General features: G+C 33.7%; 5 protein-coding genes across 5 annotated transcripts; 2 read left to right on the top strand and 3 right to left on the bottom strand.

Annotated features, from left to right (window-relative positions):
• The first annotated feature begins 1,398 nt into the window (after positions 1-1,398).
• Positions 1,399-2,354, top strand: LOC132272947 (uncharacterized). The gene is made up of 2 exons (XM_059774006.1): positions 1,399-1,713; positions 1,824-2,354. Exons 1-2 carry the CDS (start codon positions 1,399-1,401, stop codon positions 2,352-2,354), a joined length of 846 nt encoding a protein of 281 aa, XP_059629989.1.
• A 337-nt stretch (positions 2,355-2,691) lies between these two features.
• Positions 2,692-4,066, top strand: LOC132272945 (uncharacterized). Its single transcript, XM_059774005.1, has 3 exons — positions 2,692-2,757; positions 3,286-3,517; positions 3,594-4,066. The coding sequence occupies exons 1-3, from the start codon at positions 2,692-2,694 to the stop codon at positions 4,064-4,066; spliced, it is 771 nt and encodes a 256-aa protein (XP_059629988.1).
• A 2,132-nt stretch (positions 4,067-6,198) lies between these two features.
• On the bottom strand, positions 6,199-8,601 carry LOC132274567 (uncharacterized). Its single transcript, XM_059775880.1, has 3 exons — positions 8,440-8,601; positions 7,627-7,746; positions 6,199-6,868 (listed from the first exon to the last, which is right to left on the bottom strand). Exons 2-3 carry the CDS (start codon positions 7,721-7,723, stop codon positions 6,474-6,476), a joined length of 492 nt encoding a protein of 163 aa, XP_059631863.1. The 5' UTR covers positions 7,724-7,746; positions 8,440-8,601; the 3' UTR covers positions 6,199-6,473.
• Positions 8,602-9,241: 640 nt separating this feature from the next.
• LOC132272944 (protein SRC2-like) lies at positions 9,242-9,805 on the bottom strand. The gene has a single exon (XM_059774004.1). The coding sequence runs from the start codon at positions 9,803-9,805 to the stop codon at positions 9,242-9,244; it is 564 nt and encodes a 187-aa protein (XP_059629987.1).
• Positions 9,806-20,049: 10,244 nt separating this feature from the next.
• On the bottom strand, positions 20,050-21,367 carry LOC132272943 (pentatricopeptide repeat-containing protein At4g08210-like). The gene is made up of 3 exons (XM_059774003.1): positions 20,959-21,367; positions 20,363-20,842; positions 20,050-20,234 (listed from the first exon to the last, which is right to left on the bottom strand). The coding sequence occupies exons 1-3, from the start codon at positions 21,365-21,367 to the stop codon at positions 20,050-20,052; spliced, it is 1,074 nt and encodes a 357-aa protein (XP_059629986.1).
• Between the last annotated feature and the right edge of the window lie 1,958 nt (positions 21,368-23,325).

Raw genomic sequence — 23,325 nt, 5'->3', positions numbered from 1 at the left:
GGTAATTTTTTTTTATGAGTTTAAGATTGATTGTTGAATTGATTGTCATTTCTGCACATTAGATATATGTCGAAACCTATGAGTCCCAACTTCTAAGCTACCTACTTTTGTTTTCAACTTGGCCAAATGGCTGAAATTTCTTATGTTTTTTCCTAGTGTGCGCGTGTGTGTGTTTGTGTGTGTTCCTGGAACTAGATTCTTGTTGATGGTACCTAATAAGATACCTATCCAGATCTACCAAGAAAATGAACCAATTTGAGATTGTCACAACACTATTCATATTGTAGATGACATGTGCCACATATAGCCAAATATGCTGAAGCAATTTTTCATTGCCCAAGTCTCACGAAAGTTTTGTCCTTATATATGTATCTTAGCATCATTATTGCATTAAATGCCATGCTAAATTTCCAGAGGCCTTCAAATGTGGTTTCTAAGTTTCTTTCTAAGTTTCTTATATTAATATATAGAGGTTACTTTGTAGACACATCTTCGAAAAAAGTATCCTAAAAATGGCCAAATATTGAATTAATTAACTACTAAAGACCATAGAATTTTTCTTTTTTTTATTTTTATTTTTTTTTATTTTTTTATTTTTTTTACCCTAATCCAAAACTACTAGCAGAGGAAAATAAAGCAACACTTCTTCCACACACGATGACAAATGTGATGGGTCAATTTTTCTCCAAAACTTCATTTTGAATGTCATCTGAAGACATAATCATTGTTATAATAGACCCTGTTAAATGCTTTGAATGCTGAAATATGTTTTTTTACTACTATTTGGTACAACATACTATATCATATAAACTGAAAATATGCATTTCAGAAAATAAATAATAATAATAATAATAATAATAATAATAATAATAATAATAATAATAATAAAAGAAGTAGAAATATGCCTATCTAAGTCTGCAAATGTTCTCTCTCTTTAAACTGCTGGTAATCTATAGTTACCATAAGAACTATGTAACTATAAACTGGATTTTTTTCTGATGAAAACTGTTTGATGTTGACTTGGGACTCCTGGGATACTTCTGAGATTCTCACTTGGAAAGTCTAATTAGTGTACCATATGCTTAGAATGAGCTTTCTGTTAAGTCTGTTAAGTTAATAATTCTTTGAATAGCTTTAATTTTCAGTTTCCTCTTAGATACTCGAACCCTTACTCTGTGAACATGGTACTTGAACACTTCATGTAGAAGCAGAGTAGATAATAGTTACAATTTAAAAATTTTCAAATATTATATAGGAGTTCATTCACAGTATTATATGTTCAATGCTAAGTTGTAGAAGTGTGTTAATTATTGTAGTGATGTATCAAAGTGCTCAATTAAGTTGTGTTAGCCATTTTGGTATACAGTAATTATTCACATAGTATTAATTGTTGTAATGATGGATCAAAGTACTCAATTATTGGATGGGGATAATGTGGTCGAGGATCAAAGTTCTCAATTTCTATGGAGTGAAAAAAATGAAGAGATCTTAATAACTTTGATGGAAGAAGAAAGAAAGAATGGAAATCGAAAAGGCACCACATTTTCTACTGAAGGATGGAAAAATTTAGAAGAAGGGATGTTAAGGTTGACTAAAGAAAAGTATACGAACTTACAATTGAGGAATAAATTCAATGGGTTGAGAGACAGATATAAAGTATACAAAAAATTTCTATCCAACACTGGTTCATCATGGGACTCTGTAACTGGTCAGGTCACACTTACAGATGCCCAATAGGAGGAGATGGAAAAGGTTAGTTGGAATATATTATTTGTAATATTATCTATTGTTTCATATAAATTAACAATAATATATAATTGCAGCAAGTCAAGCATGCCAAGCGGTTTCGGAAAAAAGGGTGCAAACATTATGATCTGCTTAGTAACTTATTTGGTGATACATATGCAACTGGTAATCGTGCTCATCCTTCAAATAAAAGCCCATGTATTAGTGGTGATGAGGGGGATGAAAATCCTAATGAGATCAATGAAGTGGTGGATACTTCTCGTCATAGGAGTCGGTCTCCTGACCTCACTCGTACAAGATCAACTAAAGAGAGCTTTCAAAAGACAATTTCCTCTGCTATGAGTGGATTTGGCAAATATTTTAAGAAAAAGGCAGAGGCACTAGATAAGGGTGGAGGCTCAAGTGGTATGTCTCAAGTTGATCAAGACTCCGCTAAAGTTACTGAATGCTTGCAAATCTTAGAAGACATGGGACCGATTGATGGAGACACATTTTTCAAGGCCCTAAAACAATTTCGTGCAGATCCGCTCTGGAGTAGAGTATTTGTTAACCTTAGTGATGAGAAGAAGCGGGACTGGCTTGAAAGACTGCAACTGGGACTAGATTGATAGGCTGCAACATTATGTGTTGATGGGTTGCAATTGTTGTGTTTGTTTGAGACAATGTTTTTTTCTTTTGGTGTTTGTAATTTCTATTTGGGATTTGTTTAAGCTAGTAAACTTATGTTTGTGATTTAGAACTAGTAAACTTATGTCTGATGTTAAGTCCCTGGATTTGTTTTGCTAATGTTTATTATTTCTTTGCTTTAATTTGTGTCCTTTTTATTGTGTTAATCTGAGATATTATATATGTCATTTGAAGATGAATTTAGTGTTTTCCCCTAACTTTTATTGAATGCATTATCATTTTATGCATCTCATGTTTCATTGCATCAGGTTTACCATTATGGATTCATTTTGTTTGCCTACTTTAATTGATGATGATGAAGAAAATGAAGAGGAGGAAATGGGGGTGTGTTTGTTGTTTATTTACATGTTCATAGAGTACATGGAACATTATATGCTTCCACCAAGACCATGTATGACTTCTATGCTTCAAGGCCATAATTATATACTTGAACTAGTAAATGGCCACCCCATTAGGTGTTATCGACTCTTTAGGATGGATAAACATGTATTTAGAAATTTATGTGAACGGTTAAAGGGATTGGGCTTGGAAGATTCTAGATACTTAACCGTACAAGAACAAGTTGCAATGTTCTTGTATACTCTAGTACACAATGAGAGTGTTCGAGTGGTGGTAGAAAGATATCAACATTCTACGGGGACTGTGCATAAATATTTCCACTGAGTTTTAAAGTGTGTTTGCAAATTAGGGAAGAGTATAATATGTCCACCAAATATGAACGAGGTACCATTGGAGATTCAACATAATGAGAAATACTTTCCATTCTTTCAGGCAGTTTTTTTTAAAAAAATATTTTTACTTAATTAATTGGTATTGTGAATTTATATTTACTAACAAAATAATGTGTTGTAGAATTTCATTGGTGCAATTGATGGTACACACATCCATGCAAATGTCCCAGCATCTTCACAAATTCCTTATCGTGGAAGGAAATCAGACACAACACAAAATGTAATGGCTATTTGTTCTTTCGACATGAAGTTTACATATGTGGTGGCAGGTTGGGAAGGCTCCGCGAATGACTCAAGAGTATTATTGGAAACTATTTTTGATCCTACAATGAATTTTTCGTTGCCACCCGAAGGTATTAAATTAAGATATCATATGTTTTAGATATCATATTAAATTAGAAAAAAAGTAATTATTTTTTGTTTGTGCAGGTAAGTATTATCTTGTGGATTCTGGGTACACCAATATGAGGTATTTCTTAGCACCTTATCGTGGCGAAAGATATCATTTACACGAATATAGGGGGAGACGAATAAGGGGTCCTCATGAACTATTCAACTATAGGCATTCGTCACTGAGAAATGTGATCAAACGTTGTTTTGGTGTATTAAAAATGCGTTGGCCGATCCTTAAGTTGATGCCTCCTTACAAACTGAGTGTACAAGCACTCATCGTTATTGCTTGTTGCACATTACATAATTTTATTCGTGACGAAGCCCATTTAGATCATCTTTTTGATGAATATGGGGATGAGAATGTCAATCTTCAAGAAGAAGAAGAAGAAGAAGTGGAGCTAGGTGGTACTTATCAGAGAGTAAATGTTATACAGGAGCTAATTCAAGAGATGAGTAAAACCCGTGATGCAGTTACAAATGAGTTGTGGAACAACTATCGTGATAGATGAATCACTTCTATTTGCTCATTATAATATTATCACTTTTATTAGGATTATTTTTTTATTTTTCTATTTGGATATTGTAATATTGTTGCTTTTTATTAAGATTAATTTTCTATTTGGATATTGTAATATTGTCATTTTTATTTGGATTAATTTTGTATCTAAATGCCATTTGAATTCATGTTATAATCTGCATGCTTTTGATATTATATGTATGCTGGGCCGAAAAATTAGAGTTGTGTTTCACTTGTTACTATACTAATATAATCTGACATCTTGTTATATTACATTGAGTTGCAACAATGTGACATCTTTTTCTAGTTGCATCTTTAATTTAATGATGTTGTATGATATTGCACTTTTGATTCATTCCTAGATAAAATCCTATGATCCGAATCTGTTGATTTCGGTTTAACTAGTAGATCAACTATAGTATCCCTTAACTTTCATTCAGCTTATTTTTAAAAATTATAATCACTTTGATTTTTGTAGAGACTTTGTAGTGTCATGTAAAATTACAAAGTTCCAATTAACCCCTACAAATCTCAATAAAGGAAAGCAGAATTTTTCTCCAACACTCCAATTGAGCATATCTTAATAGAGTTCATGGCCCCATGGGTAAGGACTGAAAGGATCGAAAGAGAATTTCATTCTTGTAATATAAATTCCATAAAATGCAGAATAATTAGCATGAGATCTACTGTACCACTTTGGAAATTTCAGCTAATTTTTGAAATCCCGAGTTCAAATCCCGGCAGCGAAATTATTTTCTAATAATTTTTCATTTTTTATTTGGTAATGAGCCATAAATGATTTATCTTTTTGTGAAAAATAAAATAAAAAGCAGACTAATGACATTTACTTTAATAATTGTGGAAAAGGGTTTAACATAGGCTTAACAATTATAGCCATGCATTACTAATATGTAAGTTTTGGGTGTAACCCAAAAAAATAGAAGAAATCATTAGCTTCAGTTTTTAAGTTGATTATGAAGGTTGAATTTGTTTCTTCTAAGATTAAATTTAATCAGCAATAATGTGAAGGCTAAAATAATACTGTAGCTTTATTTGTTAATAGACTTTTATAAATGCCAAAATGCAATAGATATAAAAAGATATAAAACAATGTAAATTACTAAAAGCAAAAATAGAAATTTATTATTTTTTACTAAACACATTTTCTTTGTTTTGCTTTCAAATTTCAAAAGTAGACAGTAGTTTACTAAACACACTTTCTGTGTTTTACTTTCAAATTTCAAAAGTAACTCGCAGTTTACTAAACATAATTTTACTTTCTGTTTCATCTCAAAGAAATGAAAATCATGATTTTACTTTTCGAAAAAGCGAAAGTAAGAAAGTAAAAGCGTTAGTAAACCGGCCCTAAGTAGAACATTTCTCTCTCTTTCTTTGTTTTTTTTTTTTTTTATAAAAAAAAAATTGATAAATATTTAGAGAGTGATCATAAGATACCAATATATCATTATTGACCGAGAATGAAATCACTTTGACTTTCGTCAATAATAGAACCAAAACTTATTGGCTAATTTTGTTACAACAGTACACAAAACAATACGCCTGAATTGAGTCTTAGGGACCAAAGACAAATTTGCCTGGTCAAGTCTTAATTTATACTGGTATGAGGAAACTACAACTGAAAAAAACTTTTGAAAGAAAACCTAATATAACCTTTCAAAAAAAGATAACTTAATATAATCTTTGAAGATTTTTCCAAGATTTTTGAGAAAAGATTAGGGATCATACAGTCAAGGTCGGGCTTTCAAAGGAATCATTCAAAAGAATCATGCTACAAGAGAGCCGACAACTGACTTGCAGACATAAGTACATTTCTCGGTCTCCTGTGGTCAAGTTTTAGTGTTTTTGGTTTCAAAAAGAGCTTGTTTTATCCCTCATCATTGACCTCCACCTTTTCCTTTATAGTTTCCCTCCATCAACTGCATTCATCAAATAGTTATTCTGAGCTTCACTCTCATTTAGATGTTTCATTAATGAGTTGTTTTTTATTATTTTTTTATTTTTATTTTTTTGTGTGTGTGATCACACTTGCTTCAGAAACATCTTCTTTCATCACCAACCTCGTATAATCATCCATACCATAAACACAGAGACAGGACATATGTATATAGGAAGACTAACATATGTATATATATAATAATCATCCATACCACAATTTCACACACAAAGTGTGGTACGTTTAATATATACAAATAATCATCAATGACACAATTATTTTACACACGTACATAGAGGCGCAATAGAAGTATTGGAATTTGGATAAAATCAAATAATTTAGATGCCTCTTCAGTAAGTTCCCTTCGGGTTCGCTCTTCGTCATCATCTTCATAAAACAAAAAATAATAAAACAGAGTTCGAGGGTCGCACACATGCAACAAAAATTATGTGTTTAAAACAAATATAAAACCTAGGCTGACATAAAATATTTTCTTCCACCAGACACGTTTCTTGACACTATTAAACCTGTATGAAAAACGTAGCATTCCAGTGGATGTCTCGGAACCAGCCATTTTCAAGGGTAATCCACATATGCCACGCCTTTTGTACTTCTCCGCCGCTTCATTGAAAAGTTCACATAAAGATTTTTGCACCTCACCCATGTACCTGTCCTCTTCGAAGCGGGGCCGCTTGCAGTATAACTTGATGACAAGCATGGCCCCTTCTTGTTTCACCTCCGACTCCTTTAGTTTGAAACTCATGTCGCAGTTCCAAGCCGGGTTTGTCTCATTATCCTCGTCCGTTTCCGTTTTCATCTTTTTGCGTTTCCCGACTAAAACTGCATGTTAGGAGAATATAAATTTCATTTAACAGAAATGCAACTTGTATTAATCGAAAGCATCAAGAAGTCATTTAGGCCAAACATCCCAATCAAAGTTTGTGATTTGCTCATGCAGAGCTCTACTACTCAGCAAAATGAGCAATCCCATTATAACGAGAGGCGCCCAACTCAGTCACCAAATCCATTAGCTGAAATGACATAATTGCTTACACTCAGCCCTCTATATCCACTCCTTTATATCCCCATTGGATTGGATCACATTGAACCCCATTAAAGATCCAATTATTCCTTGCCTTCCACAATTGCCAAGAGATAAAACCAGCTAAGCTAATCAGTTTGGAAGCCTTATCTACTATCTTCCTTGAGAAAAGTATACAATACCCTGGAGTATTTACTATGTGGTGTCCCGAACCAATTGACAATCAGGTTTTTTTTCTTCAAAACTCTCCATTTCTCCATTATCAAGACAAATTAAGAGTTTCAATGATTGTCCATTGGCCGAGGTACTATGGGGTAAATACACCTGGCTATTGTATACTTTCTCCTTCCATTGCACCGAAGGCATGGCCATATCTGAGACCAACAATTGTCGTTCTCAAAGGACTGACATGGTATCACACAACCGGTAAGCCACGTGCAACTAATAATTTTTACTGATTTGTGTGATAGAACGTCAGTCATGTGACGTGGCATCACAGTTGCAATCAATAATTTCTTGATTAGATGGATATATAGATGTTGAGTGTTAATAAAACCTTTTGCGTAAACTTGCATTTTGGAGTTTTCATCGCCAATGTTGGGAAGACCAGAGGCGGAAACGTTGATCACCTGAAACATCTCGCGTAAAGTCATGCCGAAGCCGTTGTATGTCTAGCCTGCTTAAGTCAGGATGTGTAACAAGTTCGTTATAATACTAATAATTTATAGTAGATGTGAAATTTAAATTTAATATTGAAGCACAAAAGAACTACTCCAGTAAATCTGAAATTTAGTGAAGCACAAAAAAGGAGATTATCCTCCCTTATAACACTAATAATTACTAGTAAATGAAAAAATTAATGAAACACCAACCCAGAGCTACTCCAGTAGATCTGAAATTTAGTGAACAAAGTCTGCTCCCCGTCCAACCTAATTTATAGTGACTTCAAGCAAATGGGTATTAAAAGATTTTTTTAAAAAAATTGATATTTCATAGTGAAAGGAAAAATGATCTTTTAAATTAATAAAAAAATGGAAGTGGGTCGAGAGAGATTTTGGAGCAGAAGTATAGGATTTGATTGCATGTTTTGAATCGTTTTGCTGGTCAAAGTGAAGAGATAGAGATAGAGAGAGAACAAACCGAACATAAAATTTTTTTTTTCTTTAGCTGAATCACTAATTTACAGAAATTATTGTTAAGAATAGGAAATTAGAAAGGTGAGAAAGCAAAGAATCAGGGGCGAAATGGTTTGAACACCCATTCATTTGATTTGAGTAAAACTTTTAGAAGGAAATTAAAATCCTGTAATTGAACAGAAAACTGAGAGAGAAGGAGAAATAGAAGTTGAGATTTAGAGAGAGAAATTTACCCCTATCGTGGTCTGTGTATTTCAGAGACGCCCAAGCGTTGAAGAGTTTGAGATTTGAAGAAATGTTTGACTGTGTCTGTGTGAGAAGGCAATACAAATACTACTCCCGCTTGACAATATGATAAAACTCTAGCAAGTGGACTTGAGTGGGTGAGGCTTCAGGGTCATCTTGGTGAGAAATTATATGAGTGGGACACGTAATAATGTTTGTCGTAAATTGACTTTTTTTTTGTAAAGATGTTATTTACCCGACTAAACCGAAAGCCCAATTTACACGAAACAGAAGGGAATCAATTTTCTCAAATTTACGAACAAGTCCAGTGCTCTCTGTGTTGACTATTTCTACTCTAAAAACTAGTTCATGTTCCAATTACAAAGACAAATTTCATTCATTAATCTATAGCAAGACTTTTTAGATTTGTTGAGTCTTAATTAATTTGACTTATTAACATTTCTTTTTTCATACGATTACGAACAGATGGATACTTTCAAAGATATATATTTTTAAAAATTATTAATGGATATATGTTGATATCAAAAATCCAAATGTTTCAACTGTTTATTTCTTAACTCAAACTTGATTTAATAGGGTGTCTTGTACAACATTTGATATTTCGTAGATGAGGTTCCATGAAACTTTTCTCAACGCAATAAGATTTATGCAATTAATCCAAAAATATATCAAAAGATTGAGAGAGACTGGGGAAAATAAAAAAACTATTTACAGAAGCATACAACTAAACGATATATATATATACACACATATTATTCTTCAATCAACAGAAAGAAAGATTAAATTGACTTATATTGGAATATTACTTTTAAACCTATAGTTAAGGAACACTTTGAAAAACAACATAGCTGCGTCACTGACTGTTCTCGCCCAGAAAGAAGCATGTTCATGATCAGCCTTGGTTCCTATAAACATGTATGAAAATTTGAGCATTCCATTAGAATATTCTGATCCTTTTTTCACCTGGTATTCCACCGTGTTCGTCTTGCTACCATTACTCGCACGTTTGTAGAGCTCCTTCAGTGATACATGAACTTCACCAATGTATCGGTCCCTCATAATGAATCGCTTGCTGTATAGCTTGATGACAAGTATCCTGCATTCATTTTGCACCGCGGACTTATCAATGGTGTGTATGGTGGTGAAATTCCATGCAGGGTTGGTCTTGCCATGATTGTCCACCGGAGTTCGCTTCTCTGATGATGAGCTGGTCATGGGGGCACCCCCAATTGAAACCCTAGCATAAACTTTCATCCGGGAAAGTTTTCCTACAGGTTTAAGATGGCTTGCTGAAATAAGATTGATCTCCAGGTCTGTGCAGTCCATCTCTTCCCGCGGTTTGATGCAGTCCATGTCTGTTGTTATAAGTTGGAGCGACTAGAGAGAGCTAACCTGTTAGGAAGACTAAACCAAGAAATTTAAAGAGCTTGTGGAAGACCTAAACTATGCAAGCGTTTTAATTTTAAAAATCAAAAAAAAAAAATTTTTTAAACAAAATAATAAATATGAACTTACCAACAGGCAATCGGCCTAGCAGTACCAGACTCCTACTTTTCTTTCCAAAGGGAGGTCATGGTTCAATTCTCGGTAAAGACATGTGTGTGAGTACTAACTAAAAAAAAATATGAACTTCATTTTTATTTATTTATTATTATTATTATTAGTAATGTCAGTAAGTATTGTAAATAAGAAGGAAATTGAGCAGTATGGAAGTTAGAGGGTGTTTATACCAAAGTGGAGCTAATGCATATATCACCTCTATGTACATATTTGAAAACTTTTAATTAAACACCCACTACAATTTGAGTTTGAGCAGAACTTGCAAGAGGTGAGTGTATGAGAATTGTTTGTATATGTTAGTGCCTTATTTAGGAAAACATTTATGTAATAATTTCTTTGGTTATCTCAGCTGTGAGCCTGTGATGAACTTTCTTTTTTAAAAAAAAAAAAAAAAAAGAGAATAGGGGTAAGATGCACTGACACCCTCCCGCAGGTTTGCCAAAATCTCACCCACGTTAATTTTTTACACTTCACACATTTGTTCCGTCTTTCACTTACATTATAATAAATACACTTCAAAAAGGTAAATCCATATCCAGATTCCCTATCAGAAACAGAGATAATATGCGAATTTCTTCTGAGCAGAATACACACACATCATATTTCAGGTCCAAGAAGAATAAGTTTAGATCAGAAAACAACTCTTGGATCACAATTTTCCAAATAAATCCACAGTACCAAAGCAACGAATAAATAAAATAAAATAAAGTCTAATTAACATAACCCATCTCAAATTTCAAATATAAAGAACCCCAACTAGAGAAACCCAATTCATAAACAAGCCAAAAAATCACTTACAGCTTGGATCTGGTTGTAGATTCCACCATTAGCAGAGCCAAAATGGTGCTAATTATTGATTGGTGTGATGATTCCGTTAGACAGTGGAGTTGGTGGGACAGCGAGCGAGGACGGCGGTGTTCCAGGCGGTTGAAGAAGAATTCCGGTGGGCTTCCGACGAGTGGGTATTTTTTTCGAAGCCGGTGGTGGTGGTGGTAGTTGTGGATTTGGGTTTTGGTCCTTTCGGATCGACGAACAAGTGAGAGCGTCAGAGATTTTTTCCAAGAGTAATTTTGAAGGGCATTTTCGTCTTTTAAAATTTATGATATTTTTGTTTAAAAAATGTGAAGATGACCTACTTGTTTTTTAACACCGCTAGTGACGGGAACATGGGCAATAGCTCAATAGCCCCCAACATGTTTTTCAATCCTCCGTGGGCCTATTTGTGCATATCGTTTTCTTTTCTTATTAAAAATCAACCCATCATGAATATGCTACGAATATATCATTGGAGATTTTTTAACCAAAAAAAATATATATATCATTGGAGATTTGTTGGCCAAGTATGAGATCACTTTGACTTTCGTCAAGAATAGAACCAATATACGATGGGCTTCAACTTATTGGCTACAACTTGGAGGAAATTTTGTTTTGAGCTACATTTATTAGGGTTTAATATTATGGATCAAAGACAAATTTGTATTGTTAAGTCTTAATTTATAGGACGAAAGAGGCTCCTTAAAAAAGCTTTTGAAATTTAACATGCTATAATCTTTAATTGATTTTTCAATATTTTGTAGAAAAAGATAGGAACTATATCAAAGGTCAGGAATTTTCAAATGACTCATTTCAAAAGAATAATGCTATAATTGTCGAGAGTCGACAATTAACTTAAAGACATGGTTGTGTTTCACCGTCCATGTAGTCAAAGTTTTAAAAAAAATTATTTCATAAAGAACTTGAATTATCCCTAATAAGACGCAATCGAGTTTTTCTCAATGACATCCACCTTTTCCCTCCGTAAACCGCATTCATCAATTTGTTATTAAGAGCTTCACCCTCACTTAGACTTTCATCAGTGAGTCTTTTGTGACGACACACAACGAGTGGCGTTGAATATATATGATCATCAATACCAAAATTATTTTACACACCATACATAGAGCAATAGAAGTATCGGAATTTGGGTAAAATCAAATTATTAGTTCCCTCTTCATCATCATTCTTCATAAAATGACTAGCAAATTGCTGCTGACATTTCATATTTTCTTCCACAACGTACGATTATCCTCAAACTTGTACGCATAGCATTCCGGTGGATGTCACACAACCAGTCTTTTTTCAAGGGTAATTGACAAATGACAATCCTTCTGCTCTTCGCCGTTGCCTATGTACTTAGTCCTTTTTGTAGCAGGGACGCTTGCAATATAACTTGATCACAAGCATGGCCCCTTCTTCTTTCACCTCCGACTCCTTTAGGGTGAAACTCATGTTGTTGCAGCTCCGGGGTTTGTCTCATTCTGCTTGTTAGTTTCCGTTTTTTTAATTTTTTGTTTCCCAGCTGATACGGGATGATAGGAGAATATTATGATTTGTCACTCGAAAAACACCTAAAATCAGAAAATTGTACAAAAAATCTGTTTAGCTCAATTTTCTGAAAACTCATTATAAAATAGCATGTGGAAACAATTTTTTGTTTTCTGAGTCATTGAAAATTATTTTTCTGAAAGACAAATCAAACATGCTCTAAATAATTTACTTTTGTGGTGTACGTGGAATTAAGTGTTAATAAAACCTTTTGCGTAAACTTGCATTTGGGCATTTGGGAGTTTTTAGTGCCAACGTCTGCAAGATCAGAAGCGTACATGAGAGCAGGTCCAATGGTGAGTGATCTGGCGATTTTGGGCCAATTTTGAAGACTGTATTGCTCCAATGGACTCTTCAAAAAATGGGTCCCATTAAGACAATCTTGATCCAAGTCGCCAAAAACCAAGATTTGTTTGGCGAATTGCGGGCCCGACATGCGAGCCCGCATCAGTTTTCTTCTTCTTTTTTAATTCTGGCCCAAACAGTGTTTTAGCCCAGAACACTGTTTGGTAAGGCATGTTTGGCTGGAAAAAAAAAAGAAGGAAAAAATTAGTGTTTTTACTGATTTTGGTCTCTCTTTTTTTTCTTTTTTTTTTCCTCAAAATAATTGAACCAAAGAGCCATTAAGACACTGTTTGGCTGACACAAATAATGCCTTAAAGCTTTTTTGAGCAAAAAAAGTTAAAAAAAAATAGATAAAATGTTTTTTTTTTAAAAAAAAATTGCTTTTTAAAATATTCCTATTGACATATAGCCATTTTAGGCACTGTTTGGCTGACCCAAATAGTGTCTTAATGACTATATTGGCACAAAAACCTATTTTTGAATTTTTTTAAAAAAAAATTTCATTATATATATATATATATATTTATTTATTTATTTATTTATTTTTATAAAAAAATAACTTTCATTTTTCCTCTATAAATACATCAACCCCTACTCTTATTCACCTTATATCCAACCCATCTTCTCTAGTTTTCAACCAACAACTACAACTACTAAGTCATTTTATCAATCTTTTAGTTATATTTTTTACTCAAGTTTAATTCCATGAATCCTCCACCACCATATTACAACTACAATTCCCAATTCAACCAATCAAATGATAATTTTGATCCCTTCTTATTTGTTAGAGAAGAATCTCAATTTGTTGGAGATGAATCTCAATTTCTGTCTCATCAACCTTCTCAAGTTTCTAAAATTCCTACTAAAGTGCCACAATCCAATAACTCCCAACCTCCCAGAAAGCAAAGGGCTATTCGGCCTCCTAAGTGGTCCACGGTTAAAGATGAGGCTTTATGTTATGCATGGATGGCCAATAGCACTGATGCGGTCATCGGTTCAGACTAACAAAAGGCAGTGTTATGGATTCGAATTCAAGAAAGTTTTGAGCAACACATTAGTGGTGTTGATACACCTAAAAGAAATCACATCATTTGCTTAAATCGTTAGTCCATCATGCAACAAATGATTACCAAATTTTCTGTATGCATGGCACAGATCTAAAGGAATTACCCCAGTGGGCAAGACAATGAGTACAAGGTAAGTTATTTATTATATTAAATTTAATTGGTAGATATTTTAAAGATTTTGTCTTCTAATAATTATTGATTTTTATTTTTTTAGATGATAGCAGCGAATGAGTTGTTTGCTCGTCAAAATAACACCAAATTTAAGTTTGACAGTTGTTGGAACATTTTGAAGAGCAACAATAAGTGGCATTTACATTGTCAAAAAGAATTGACATCCAAAAAAAAAAATAGCCGAAGAAGAGGAGTGGAATCCACATTGATGATAGTGAGCCTATTGGTCACTCAAACCCATCTACTCCATCAAGTAATGCAGCAGCAACACCAAGTTCGGTTGAAGGATCGGCGCACATTAGCAAAAATGATCCGACGAATGTTGAAGAATGTCAGTGACCAGAAGGATGAAAAGTAGTGAAGCAGAGGCGAAATAAGGATAAAAGACAATCTGAAAGTCAGAATTATTTCATTAGCAAATTCGATCATGCAACAGCCCTTTATTAAAGACAATCTGAAACTCTTGAGGCCGCTCAAATAGCATGAGAGTCAAGCAAAGTAGATAAAAAAAAAAAAACCAAACAACTCGAGCTTCAAAGCAAACTAAGAGAGATTGAAAACAAACAAAGAGCTGAAAAGATGTTAATCATGCAAAAAGATCCAGAATCGATGCCAACACAAGTCGGGAAAGAATGGCTAATTGAACGCCAAAATAAAATATTGGCATCTATACGTGCACGTGGCAACTCAAGCTTTCCATAAGATTATCTCAAGCATTCCATATGATTGTTCTGTTTTTTCTAGTTGTTTTATGTTTTTAATTCAAGTCATATTGGATTTGAAGGGAATGAGCTGATTTTTTATTAATGCATGTTCTAAATCATTTGTTGGTGTTATTGAGGTGTAGAGTTGAGTTCAAAAGGAGAAAATCACTGACCAGAGAGATGCAACTGAAGGGGTGGAGCAGGTGACGGCGAGCACCAGAGGCTGAGGGAGACAAATGGGCTATGGTAGGGGACTGATATAAATGAGTGTAAGATACTAGGACCATCACCAAATGCATATTGACATATATCACCTATACGTATTCACTTTTACACTAAATGCCACACAAATGAGTGTAAGTGTAACGACCTACTCCACCACATGGTATGATATTGTCCGCTTTGGGCCTTTTCCGGCACGATTTTGCTCTTGGGCTTTACTCCAAAAGGCCTCTTACATATAAACACTTCACATTTCCTTTACCCAAGCGATGTAGGACTATGCACCTGTAGCTCGCCTGCCAGTGTCTCGCACCCGCCGACAGGATTATCACAATCCACCCCCCTTGAGGCCCGACGTCCTCGTCGGCATACTTCCGGCTGGGTCAGACTCCGATACCATTTGTAACGACCCACTCCACCACATGGTATGATATTGTCCACTTTGGGCCTGAGCCCGCACGATTTTACTTTTGGACTTTACCTTAAAAGGCCTCATACCAATTGGAGATGACACATTTACATATAAGCACTTTACCTTTCTTTACCCAGGCGATGTGGGATTATGCACCCGTAGCTCACCAATGTGGTAGCCTGCCAGTGTCTCACACCCGCCCACAGAGTCATCACAGTAAGTGCATGCCTTGTTTTTTTTCTTTCCACCAATCCTAACATCCTTCCGCCCTCTTCCTCTCGAGTTTGGATTGCGCAAAGGAAGTGACTAATGGTAGCAAAATTCAGTGTTGGTCTTCTATACGGTTGATCACTTGACTCACTCATGGACCGAAGATTTAAGTGATTTACCTAACCACAAGCATTTGTAACATGCAAAGTAAGTATTGCTCTTTTGTTTAAAGTATCATTTCTACAACCAATGATTGTATTCCGGTGGTATTTTCTCGCTTTTCAAAGAAAGGTCAAGAGATCAATTTCCATAAGAACACGTGGGTGTGTAAATTTCTTGTCAAAAAGACATAAACGATGGTATATTAAGGGTAAAACAAACAATTACAGACATTGAATGATCTTAGTTTAATCTGTGAGATTCAGGTGTGAGGTGGCTCTACTACCTCTTTAGATATTAGCCTCGTCTTTCTCACTGGACAAAGGACTAAACTTGCACAGTCGTGAATGTGGATAGCTCAGTTCAGAAATTTTGATTGTATAATTCTATACGTACAATCTGTAATACCCCGATAATTTTAAAAGATTTATTAATTAGGATTAATTATTTTATTTTATTTTTCAATGATTTATTTTATTTTATTGAGTGCTAGATTAATTATCTTATTTTAATTAAGTTATATTTCGTGATTATGTATGATGATTGATTGTTTGTGTGGTTGATTATTGATTGAATTATTGGTGTGTTGATTTTATTGGTATTATATGACTTAGTTGTAAATTCTTGTTTGTTTATGTGCTTCATGTAATTAGTATTTTAATTTCTGTATTTAATTAATTATCTTATTTATTTAAATTAATTGGATTGGGCTTAAGGAAAGTTGGACCAAAAGATGTGGTCTTGGGCTTGTATGAAACCTTATTGGGTTAATTAATGAAGGTCCGTGGTTATTTAATTATTTAAATGATCACTTTTGTATCAATTATATATATATATATATATATATATATATATATATATAATTATATATAAATATAATTAATTAATAATTGTTATGGAAAGATATATATATAGATATATATTTATTGATATTTATAAGTATATATGATTTAATTAACTAATGAGTTAATTATGGAAGGAATATATATTTATATATATATATGTTTATAGATATAAATTATTTAAAGATTATTATTTTAATTCATAATACTAGTTGAAATAGGATTTGGAATTTAAGATGTATAAAAATACACATAAGGCTTTAGGGTTAAAGGTTTTACACGTTAGAAAAATAAAACAGACAGAGAGAGAGGAAGAAGAAGGGCTGACAAGGAGGAGGTCGGATCTGAAAAGGAGGACGTCGGAATTGGAAGAGATAATTAAAGCTTAAAGCGTCGGTTTCGTTTCGAAACCTTCAGGCGAGTTTTCTCTAACTTTCCTCTTAGAACTCATAAGAATTTCACCTTGAGTATCAAGGCTTTAATTAAATTTATTTGTTTAAAAATTATGGTTAGATCGGAATAATTAAAAAGTATAAACTATTATATTTGATTTTTAGACTATTGGATTTTAATTGATATATATAGGTGTTATGTATATTTTAAAATCAATCTATAGGTGGATTTGTGACCCAAGAGAGTTAATTATGGTTTCTTTATTTTCTAGAATTGTTCTGTAATTTTCTGGAATTTTTCTGATATTTTTAGGAATTTATTAGGATTTATTTTCCTATTATTTGTTAGGAAAATAATTATATATATATATATATATATATATACACACTAGGTAACTGGGAGCGGCGGCACAATAAAGAATTGATCCAGTGCGGCGCGGTGTAGGATAATAGGGTGTATACGCCAATTAGGGCCATTTGATTAATTAAACTTATGTGAATTGATATGGTGCATCGCGGCGCATAAAACTTTGGTGCGCATGTGTATCTGGACCATAGAAGTGGTCTGGTCAACTATGGGATTATTTGGTGTATTGCAGACTATGAGAAGATGGTGCACTCGCTGATCTGGACCTTAGATCTATTATAGTTAATAGAAAATAATCTAGTGTGAGCGTGTTCATTTGCGCACTCATTTATGACCATTGGATGCGGCATAAAGGAAGTGATGGATTCAGTGTGGTGAGCTCACGGTAGCTGAAAGAGCTTAGCCAATACCAGCACACAAGGAGGCTTGAATCCAGCGCGTGCAAGTGCATAGTAAGCACGTGGGCGCGCGTGGGTAACTATGTTGGCCTAATTCGACACTAGAAATTAAAACGGTCATAACTTAGTCATTTTAAATCGAAATTGGGTCATTCTTGAACTCAAATTCAAGGATTTTTCGTCTTCTTTCCAATGGTACCAATTTCATTATCAGATTCCCATCCTACTAGGAGATATTTATGTTTTAGTGAGAAAGTGTCGGAAAACTATTTAAACCAATATGGAGTATTTAAAGGAAACTATTTCTGACATATTTAGTTGCACTAATTTGTGTAAATATAATAAATTAATAATTTGTTATGGAAGGAAGTGTATATATATATATATATATATATATATATATATATATATATGTATGTATGTATGTATGTATATTGATTTTAAATAATCAAGGATTATTAAAGAAGGTGTTAAACACATATATACATTAAATAACATATGTGTAGGTATATATATATATATAAATCATTTAAGATGATTAATATTATCATTCTTATTTGGCATATCTTAATAGGCTGGTTGTTAAATTAATGATATGCGTATAATATGCATGTGATGGCTATGTATGATTTAGCGTATTGTTAATTTTAAAGTTAATTCATGGTTAAAGTGTGGGCATGGATGAATTGTCAAATGATTAAATATATTACCTAAATATTTGTATGAATAGAATACATATATGGAAAGTATGGATGAATTGCTAATTAAATGTATGAATAAATATACCTGTGGAGGCATGGTTGAATTGCCAATGTATAAATATACATACACGGAGGCATGGTTGAATTGCCAATGTATAAATAAATATACTTATGGAGGCATGGTTGAATTGCCAATGTATAAATAAATATACTTATGGAGGCATGGTTGAATTGCCAATAGATAAATAAAAATATTTACAATGGCATGGTTGATTTGCCAAAGCATAATTACGTTGTTATGTGTTAGATGATTAAAATATCATCTATGGTTGTTGTATGTATGGATTGGATTGGGGTTAGATATTCTTAAATGAGAATAGTTTAGTACTTACTGGTTAGTGTATTATTTTACATTAATAAAATAATATTGGGGAAGACGTGGATGACTTGTCAAAACTTGGATTTTGGATATTTGATTTAAACAATTAAAATCATTATCGGGTTGGGATTAAATAGAGTATTTCTTTTATTATAATTTGTTGTTTAACTGATTAAACAACTGACTAGGATGGGATTAAGGTCAAAGGAGTTTTTATAAAATGAAATGGTAGATTGGTCTAGGTATGAATATTATTTTAATAATTATTTAATAGGTATGGAAATTTAATAAACCTATTAATGGATGTGATTAGTATAGTATATAAAATTATATATAGACATGTATATCGTGCTTTATTAAAGTTAAAACTTTATTAGGTTTGGTTTTGATCAGAGATGATCTGCTTATTGGTTTTCAGAGGCCTGGTAGAGTGAACTTGCTCGTAGGGTTTAACCCACGATTTATTTTTCAGGTTATTAGAGGTTCCAGTCTCGAGGTTGAGGATCCGCAGCTGGGAGACTGTCATTCGTCTATTCATCTTGTGTACTTTTAAATAGTATTGGATTATTGGATAATGTTTTAAGGGGTCCTTGAGTTATGGGATTTCCGAATTGTAATTGTTGGAGAATCATTAAGTAATATTTATTTATTGGTTTTCTTCAGCGGTTTATTTATTCTTTATTATTCTTCTTTGTATTCTGTGCTTGTTAAATACTTAAATTGTTTTGATATCCCTTGATTTTGTGCGCGGATTTGATCAATCCGTGTTCCAAAATTAGGGGGTATCACACAATCCTCTTCCAACCTGTTAGATGAATGTCTCAATGTTTGTACACGATGACAACAAAAAAGGCAGACAGTAGATTACAACCATTAGTATTACTCTAATTTTTAATCTCAATCCAGCTTCTCCCGACATCTTTTATGCCCATTTTCTGCAATCAATTCCATTGCCTCTTTGAAAAGTCCAGCTAGACCAAGAAGATCAACCATGCAATAGTAGTTCTACACCAAATTCTGATTTCATGGACTTAAATATGACCCTTGCTTCCTCAACTAAACCAGCGCGTCTACAGGCAGAAAGAACACCTGAAAAGGTGAATTCATTTGGCTTTAACCCTAATTTTATCATCTTTCGGAAAAACCCAATTGCCTCCTTTGCTCTTCCATTTTACCCACACCCCACTATGATCCTCGTCCAACACATTGTATCTCTCTGAGACACATACTCGAATAAAACTAATTCAGGCTCAATTTCACCACATTTTTAGTACATATCAATTAAAGATGTAACCGTTTCCTGATCAAATTCGCAGCCAGTCTTGACACATAATGAACGCATGAATCTGTTGGCCACTTCCATGCTCTGCCAGACTTGCACAAGCTTTTAAGATACTTTTAATAACAAATTGATCAACTTCTTTACCCAATCTAATCATATCATTAAACAGCCAAAATGCAAACAAATTTGATCGCACGTTAACGCAACCTGTAATCAAATCAGACCAAGCTACAATATCTTTCTTTGGGAGTCTCCAAAACAATCCTAATGCATCCTTAATGTTCCCAAGTCTTGCATAGAAATCTACAAGAATATCTTTCTTTGGGAGTCCATACGTGTGCCAAAGCTATGAATTTGTGCAACCATAACGATAGCAGCATCATACTGTTCATTAACAACATAACCAGAAAACATAGAATTCCAAATAGCCAAGCTATCGTGACTAGAAGATTTGCAGCTCAAGTATTTAGCAAATAGCTTTATTGCCTCATCCAGCTCAGAGCAATTTGCATACATATCAGTGAGAGCAGATAATGTATAAGAATAACGCTCAAAACCCGCTTTGATGACATAACAGTGAACCTGTTTTCCCATTGCTAACAAACGCAGACAACCACAGGTTTTAAGAGCACAAGCCAGTGCAAAAACATCAAAGCTTGAGGCCTTTCTGGTTATCATGCTTACAAGTCCCAATGCAAAATGACTCCCTTTAGTCGCAAAACCAGCAAGAAGGCTGTTCCAAGATACAACATCCGGTTCTAGCATTTGCTGCAACAAATTCTTTGCCTCCACCATATCACTCTCCTTGCTATATCCTGAAATGAGTATTCCAGGAAGTCGAATTTTTTACTACAATCTCATCGAAAACTTTCCGGGCCTCATTCAAACTGCCACATTTTACATACATGTCCAAAAGGGCATTCGTTAACACTGTCAAACTCCAATTCATCCCTAGAAATGTCACCTTGAATTGCTCTACCCATTTCAAGATCACCCACAATACCACAAGCTCTTAAAACAGCATAATACAAAAAACCGTTGGGTGTCTCAGATTGTGTCTCCAACATGTGGGTGTAAAGTCTAAGAGCTGTATGAGGACTTTCAAGATTCGTATATGCAGGAGTCCAAGTAACAACAGTTCGGTGAAGCAATTCTTCGAACAATGGTTGTGCATCATTCAAAAATGAGAAATCAATGCACATGGCAATCAAATTGTTGGCAATGAGCACATCATTCAAAGACCCATGTCGGATTAGATGAGAGTGAAGTGACTTTCCACGAACAAAGGCTCGAATTCGCCCACGGTGATGAATAGCAGTTACAATTCGAGTCACATCCATGAATACCCATGAATGCTAGTAAGTTCACAAGTCGTAGAACTGCTTACTTTGGAGCATCAGTAGTTCAGTACTGGAACAGAAAATCATTAGCAAAACGATAAACAACAAACTTTCTATATAATTTATTATTGGAGACAATCGAGGCCTTACACATCATAATTTTACGCACAAACATATATATATATATATATATATATAAAGAAAAGAGAAAATAATATGTATATATGATTATTGATGCAACAATAATTTGACACACACTAAAGTAGCTAGAATAATTGGTTAAACGAAATACCCACAAAAATATGAGGAGAGTATCAATTGTCTTAATTACATTCATTCATATAGAACCCACTTGAGATAAAAATAAGTCATTCTCTTAGGGTTAGTTTGGTGTGGTTAAATGAAATAAAGAAGGAATAAAATGAATCAGAGAAAGGAATGAACTATTCTCATTTTCATGTTTGGTTTCACAGAAAAATATTCTATTTTTGTAAAATATATATAAATATGTGTGTATATATATATATATGTAGCCCATATCTCATTAAATACTTTTTTTATTCATTTATTTATTATTATTATTTTTAAAGTGGGAATGGAATGGTCATTACTATAGTTGGAAAGTGGAATTAATTAGTAAGAATCACCATTCTCGAAGAATGGTCAAGAATTATCATTCCAATTTTAAAGTAAGTTACTAAACTAAAGAATGGAAACAAAACATTCAATTCCCACTTCATTTGATTCCATTCACTCACACCAAATATGACCTTAATGGTTGGTGATAGAGCCAAACGGAATCACACTGAATTTCCATGGACCCGCACCACGCCGAATCAATCCACACACATTGAAACACTCCAATGGGTCAGATCAGTGTGTGCACCATGATAAGATGCACACGCCTACACCGAATCGAAGCCCCCCTGGTACCCGCTTTACAGCGCCTCACAAATATTAAAAAAACATAATATATTTTGTTCCAGAAAATTTTAGAAAAATCCCAAAAATTATAGAAACCCTTATTAACCCTTGGTCTCATCTAATCGATTAGATGAGATTCCAATGGTTGAACCCAAGCTGATGGACCATCTAACCAGTTAGATGATGGATCTAACCGCAGATAGTTGGAGTTTGTAAAAAATTATCACTTTTCTATACAGTATCATCCAGGGAAAGTGAATGTGGTGGCAGGTGCACTCAGTCGCCCGTTTCACATTTTATTCCTCTTTCATTGCATGTGCATGATTATCTTATTGAGAAAGTTGTGAAAAATGATTTGAAAGATGATGCCTGTAATGATGTAAGAGACCATTTCATCCTGCGTTTTCAAATATATATATATATATATACATAACACAATGTTAACCAACTATAGGAGTAACTAATCAACTACACACATACTAAATAAAAGTAATTGTATGTAACAAAAATCAATTCATTCCGACATAAGAACATTAATTAATTGTGCTTTGAATCTTTCAATCAACTGAATGTCCTTCATAAAATGACATCAATATTTTAGAAGTTCTTCAGCCGACTATATGAAAATAGAAGGTAAAATTAGTAAAAATAATTATTATGTATCATGCAATAATTTAGCCCAATCCCAATTAAGCAAATGCCTTGAGAAACATGGCAGGCCAATTATTGGGAAAATATAAAGATATGAATTAAAGCGGACATTCTTGAGTTTTGGGATAACACGGGCACGTTTAGAGTTGACTATGAGGTTCCTAGCTTCTTATGATCTACATCCTTGTATTGGTACATCTTCAAGATTGGTCAAACCTTGCCTAAGTCCAATCCAAGCATGAAGGGCTCTTCACACTCCATGACACCCAAAATCAAGCCCCACAAGAAATATGGTTGTAAGCATTCTAACCGAAGTGAAATGACTCTCCTCACTAGCTCAACCATTTTTTTTTTCCCACTTTTTAATTACCTAAGTGTAACAA

The sequence above is a fragment of the Cornus florida genome, unplaced genomic scaffold, assembly GCF_030987335.1.
Source record: "Cornus florida cultivar Cherokee Brave unplaced genomic scaffold, ASM3098733v1 CherokeeBrave_3.0.0_Hap2_Chr09, whole genome shotgun sequence".
Lineage (NCBI taxonomy): Eukaryota > Viridiplantae > Streptophyta > Magnoliopsida > Cornales > Cornaceae > Cornus > Cornus florida.
The sequence above is the reverse complement of the archived record's forward strand: the minus strand, read 5'-3'. Positions and strand labels throughout refer to the sequence as shown.

Excerpts from the sequence above, each read along its gene's own strand:
- LOC132272947 (XM_059774006.1), top strand. The coding sequence starts at position 1,399 with ATGGATCAAAGTACTCAATTATTGGATGGGGATAATGTGGTCGAGGAT. Across the intron at positions 1,714-1,823 it reads GGGACTCTGTAACTGGTCAG|CAAGTCAAGCATGCCAAGCG; the intron begins GTCACACTTACA and ends ATATAATTGCAG.
- LOC132272945 (XM_059774005.1), top strand. The coding sequence starts at position 2,692 with ATGGATTCATTTTGTTTGCCTACTTTAATTGATGATGATGAAGAAAAT. Across the intron at positions 2,758-3,285 it reads ATGAAGAGGAGGAAATGGGG|AATTTCATTGGTGCAATTGA; the intron begins GTGTGTTTGTTG and ends AATGTGTTGTAG. Across the intron at positions 3,518-3,593 it reads TTTTTCGTTGCCACCCGAAG|GTAAGTATTATCTTGTGGAT; the intron begins GTATTAAATTAA and ends TTGTTTGTGCAG.
- LOC132274567 (XM_059775880.1), bottom strand. The coding sequence starts at position 7,723 with ATGACTTTACGCGAGATGTTTCAGGTGATCAACGTTTCCGCCTCTGGT. Across the intron at positions 6,869-7,626 it reads AATGCAAGTTTACGCAAAAG|TTTTAGTCGGGAAACGCAAA; the intron begins GTTTTATTAACA and ends CCTAACATGCAG.
- LOC132272944 (XM_059774004.1), bottom strand. The coding sequence starts at position 9,805 with ATGGACTGCATCAAACCGCGGGAAGAGATGGACTGCACAGACCTGGAG.
- LOC132272943 (XM_059774003.1), bottom strand. The coding sequence starts at position 21,367 with ATGGATGTGACTCGAATTGTAACTGCTATTCATCACCGTGGGCGAATT. Across the intron at positions 20,843-20,958 it reads GGATGAATTGGAGTTTGACA|GATATAGCAAGGAGAGTGAT; the intron begins GTGTTAACGAAT and ends TACTCATTTCAG. Across the intron at positions 20,235-20,362 it reads AATTCATAGCTTTGGCACAC|GTTGCGTTAACGTGCGATCA; the intron begins GTATGGACTCCC and ends ATTTGATTACAG.